Source organism: Limulus polyphemus, unplaced genomic scaffold (assembly GCF_000517525.1).
Source record: "Limulus polyphemus unplaced genomic scaffold, Limulus_polyphemus-2.1.2 Scaffold677, whole genome shotgun sequence".
Classification (NCBI taxonomy): Eukaryota; Metazoa; Arthropoda; class Merostomata; order Xiphosura; family Limulidae; genus Limulus; species Limulus polyphemus.
The window spans coordinates 245109-249882 of record NW_013666287.1 but is presented as its reverse complement, the minus strand read 5'-3'; the positions used below and the strand labels follow the sequence as shown (position 1 = coordinate 249882).

The window sequence follows — 4774 nt, the reverse complement described above, 5'->3', positions numbered from 1 at the left end:
ATGTCACCTTGCCAACTGTAACATCCTACTTAGGGGAAGTAATATTTCCTCATCCTCTCTCTGTCACTGGCAGTGTGTAAATTAATTACCTGTAAACCTTGCCAACTGTAACGTCCTACTTAGGGGAAGTAATAGTTCATTATCCTCTCTCTGTCACAGGCAGTGTGTAAATTAATTACCTGTAAGACTTACCGACTGTAACGTCCTACTTAGGGGAAGTAACACTGTTTGTTCTCTGAACCAATGCAGCTTATAAGCAGGACACAATTCTAAAACGAAACTTACAATATTTGCATTATCCGGAACAGGCAAATTATAGTTGTTAATTGTTAGAAATTAATTTTCGCAAGAAAAACAGTGGGTAATAGAGTTTGTTCTTTACGTTGATTTTCAGAACACTTTGTACTCAGTTACGTCCAGGAAAGAAAGATAATATTTGTACAGAACTTTCCACTAACCAGTTCAGAAGCTTGAATTGCTACTGTCCTGCTTTCCGAAGTACACTCTTCGCCAACCAAAGCTTTAAGCTTCTGAAGTTGAGAAATTAATGACCTAGAAATAAAAAAAGTCGAAAGAAAATAAAACAAGTTATAATAATGGGCATATCTTAAACCCTGACCTAACACATCTTAAAATTAACTGTAAGAAAGGTTATATATATATATAAAGGTTTTCAGAAATTATCTATGAAATTACAAAAATCAAATGTTTCTTTTTTAAAAAATAAAAACATCTACGAACTTTAATCACCTGATAAGGGCGAACGTGGCCCAATGTTTATCGAACCGGAACATGGATCTGTGAGTCCAGTGTTAGCGTCTCTTTACCGCCATTAAACAAAAATCGCTCTGCCTTTTAGTATTTTTCATTGTAACGGTGACGGTCAATTTATTTATTCAGTCAAATTTCACTGTTCTGCCTAGAAGGGTTGGCTGTAGACTAGTTATCCTCCTCTAATGCATCAGTTCAAGATTAAGATCGATTAACGCGCATAGCCCTTGAGTAGTCCCCCCCCCCCCCCCCCACAGTAGCACAGTGGTAGGTCTGCAGACTTATACTGCTAGAAACCGGGTTTTGATACCGATGGTGGGTAGAGCATAGATAGCCCTTTGTGTAACTTTGTGCTTGATAACAACAACTTGAGTAGTTTTACGCGATTATCCGAAACCTATTTAAATCACTTATCGTGAGGGCCTGTACAATCTCAGTTATGATAACTAGCGAATCGCTTGACCGACTATCGCTAATTCTGGCGTGTTCCTTTAGGGCACCCAAGGTGTGACAAAGGGGGTTAGCATTCCGATCTGACTCCTCCATATTTTTCTCGTGTGCCGAACTGTACGTCAGCCAGTAAACAATAAAAAGTATCATGTAAGATCGTGTCCAGGGGGATAGTGGGTTTAAACCCCCTGAAATTTTAAAGAAACATGTACAAGATAGTCTAATACTCATGACGACCATGAACATTGACATCGATTTTATTAAAGTAATTGACCTTGTTATTACGAAATGCCATTGTATGATTTTGTGCTGTAGTTTATTTAAGGGACATTTTTTGAAGATTTAGTTATAAGACTATCAAATTTTAGAATGGGGGGGGGTATGTATACTATTATGTAGAAAAAAACCGACTACACCAAAGTACATCAAATATGCCAAAGATAGAGCGAGGGGATTTGTTTGAGACGACATTTATTGCACCAAATCAACGTCATTATGTTGTCATAATTTCATTTCAATTAACCACTTGGATATATATATATAAATAAAAAAATAAGGTAGATTTCAATTTTTTTAAAAACTGGACAGTATGTTTAAAATATTTTCATTGAATTGTGAAATTCAATATATATATATATTTACATATTAAGATTTACGCAGCATACCAAAACATAATCTTTATATTAAAATCACAACCATTTTGAAAGACTCACTTGTTGTTGTTTTCCAAAGAATCTACAATTTTCTTGAAATCACTGTTTTCACTTGTTAATTTCTCCACTCTAAAATTCATAAATAATAATAAGAAATTAAAACTCGACAATCGAATTAGAAAGAATAAGATAAGACCATATGAAATAAGCCCCAGTCCCTTCACAACCATTAAGATAATATGAAGAATAAAACTATTGTAAAACTCGCCAGGCAATATCATATGAAATAAGCTTCAATTCTTTATCGATGTTACTTGAAGTCGTAATGTAAGAGTAAATCATGTTTTCTACCTTTTTTCTAACGCATCCACGTATTCTTTTTTCTTTCTTCTACTTTCCTGAGCCGATATCTGTTAAGCAAATACAAGATTTTGTAATTACAGTACAGATCAAAAACTGCCTTATTTTGTTAGGTCCAGAAATAGTTGATAAGATAGAAATGAAACACATATTGAAAATTTTGATTCAATTATACCCACATCGGTTCAAGAATGCTGATTATATGTTATTTTCACACCCACATTATCAAACTTCTATCAACTGAAATACGGATTCGAAATATAAATAAAGAAACAAACTGACGTAAGCTTTTCCACCTTAACGTTACCGAAATAAACTGATAGACGTGACATGGTTGGTTTAAAAAACAATTCGATAAAATAGTGATAATCAGAAAAATATCTTAAAATATCTGAATAATGGCTTTAAAAACATTCCTATTAAGTATGCTTTTTTTTTTAAGAATTCAAATAATCTTTCAGAATAAACCCTAACCACTACGTCTCTAAAATTGTCTTAATATTGTTAATAAGAATAAGAAAATTTGTGGAACATAAAATGCTGTATGAAATTTCTCTGGAAGATCATGTAATGTGATATATTATTATGTAGTTCTTTCTAACATATACATTTGTATAACAGAAGAGTTAAAAATGTTAAAATAAATAGTTGTTGAATTAATATTAGTGTTTAAATATTCTACGGTTTTCTATTTCAAATATTTTTTCAACAACTTCTCTCATCTGTGACATAATATGTATTACCTTATTCTTTATTTTCCGGCGGATCTTTTTTAACGACCTTTCTTCTCCTTTTGTTAAAGGCAATCGCTGAGGAATAGGATAACCCTCCGCCACTAGAGTGCGCTTTTCCTCTTCCGTAAGATTTAAGACACCTGTTGCCCCTTTCTGAAAACGCAAAATAGAAACATATCAGTTGAAAGATTAAATACATTTTTTAAAGAGATGACGAACAGAATGATTCATTTTTTAACATTCTTCAAACTCGTTATTTATTTACAATATGTAAGATTAGAAAACATTTTAAAATCAAATAAACTAGAGCAGTTCAAGATTTGTTTGTTTGTTTCTTGTTAATAACAAAGCTATACAATAGACTATCTGTGTTGTGGCCACCACGGGTATCGAAACCCAGTTTTCAGCCTTCAGCCTTACCGCTGAGCCACTTAATAAATAACAAATTAGTCACATTTATTAAATGTATCTACTAATATCATAATTTAATATAACACGTCTACAAAGGTATAGAAAAAAATTCACACGAATTATCTGGTTATACTTTTCTCACTGTATGAACAGTTGTTTTCCTTGTTCACATTATCCTTATGAGATGTAAAGTTTAAAAGTGTGATAAAATAAAATATTCCCACTTCCAAAGCATCGCATCGTATCCTGAAGCGAGCAAGGATTTTGTTTGTCAATATCATATATTAGTGCTTACATAAACTACAAACGCCTGGAAGAATGCTTCACGTTAATATTTAACAAATGCAAGCTTACCGGTTGATAGCTAATTAAAGAGGAGTTACTTAAATTCCTCCCGATTCCAGATGGCAGTAGAACTTTAGGATTAAATGGACTTTTCCTAGTGGATGAAGTGGAGCAGGTGACGCCACCTAGCGTGAATGTATGAGAAGATGTAGGCATGGTAAGATTATGAACTGGCGAAACACTGCCTTCAGAATCGCTGCTATTACATGATGGTGGTGTTGGTGGTAAGGGAAATCTTTGGGCTAAAAGATAAGAAAAAAAGAGTTTCTTACCAGAAGTGAACAGAAAGTATAGAAATGGATCACAAATGGACGCAGGAAAATGAAACTTAGAATATCCTCTGTTGTCAAAAATCAAGATAAACAAACGTAAATTGATATCATATATCTTTTTGATTTTTGGTTTAATAGATTACACTAATTATGCTAGACTATGTTATCATCACACTTTGGCATATATCAAAATAAAAACTGTATACTAGGTCCATAATATATTTTATAAATTTTCAAGGTCAGATTCCTAACAAAGTAACCAGGACAATACAATTGTCTCTTTCGTAAGTAGACTGACGAGTTTGACTAACACCTTCTAAAAGCGCCTGATGGATGGCTTTCACGCATTATTATTATTATTTTTTAATACAAAAACCTTGAAAAGCAGAGGTAATGTTCTACTAAAGAAGAAGAGCTTTCGAATTGGAAATTTTAGTTATATTACTTGGCTAAGGAAAATATAATACATTTTTCTTTACATTTAAAACAGTAAATTATTATTTAATTGCTTAGAAACTGAATGCTTTACAGCTTTAAACAATGTTTTTATGGTTGTTCTGAAGTTTAATGGATTTAGTAAACTTCTAGGCTAATACACCATTTAAGAGGTATTATAAGAGACTAAAGAAGTAATTAAGAGTTATTGTAAGATACTAAAGAAGTAATTAAGAGATATTGTAAGATACTAAAAAGTAATTAAGAGTTATTGTAAGATACTAAAGACGTAATTAAGAGTTATTGTAAGATACTAAATAAGTAATTAAGAGGTATTGTAAGA

At 32.4% G+C, this 4774-nt stretch overlaps 1 protein-coding gene across 5 annotated transcripts in view; it reads right to left on the bottom strand.

Annotated features, from left to right (window-relative positions):
• The window catches only part of LOC106459895 (cyclic AMP-responsive element-binding protein 3-like protein 2), an 86279-nt gene that overhangs the window by 14957 nt on the left and 66548 nt on the right, over window positions 1–4774 (bottom strand). For all 5 annotated transcript variants that reach the window (XM_013919567.2, XM_022386470.1, XM_022386473.1 and 2 more), the window contains exons 4-8: window positions 3734–3966; window positions 2978–3121; window positions 2226–2284; window positions 1935–2003; window positions 459–552 (exon numbers count right to left, since the gene is read on the bottom strand). In XM_013919567.2, the coding sequence (XP_013775021.1) occupies window positions 459–552; window positions 1935–2003; window positions 2226–2284; window positions 2978–3121; window positions 3734–3966 (599 nt within the window). The remainder of the gene's footprint in view (window positions 1–458; window positions 553–1934; window positions 2004–2225; window positions 2285–2977; window positions 3122–3733; window positions 3967–4774) is intronic.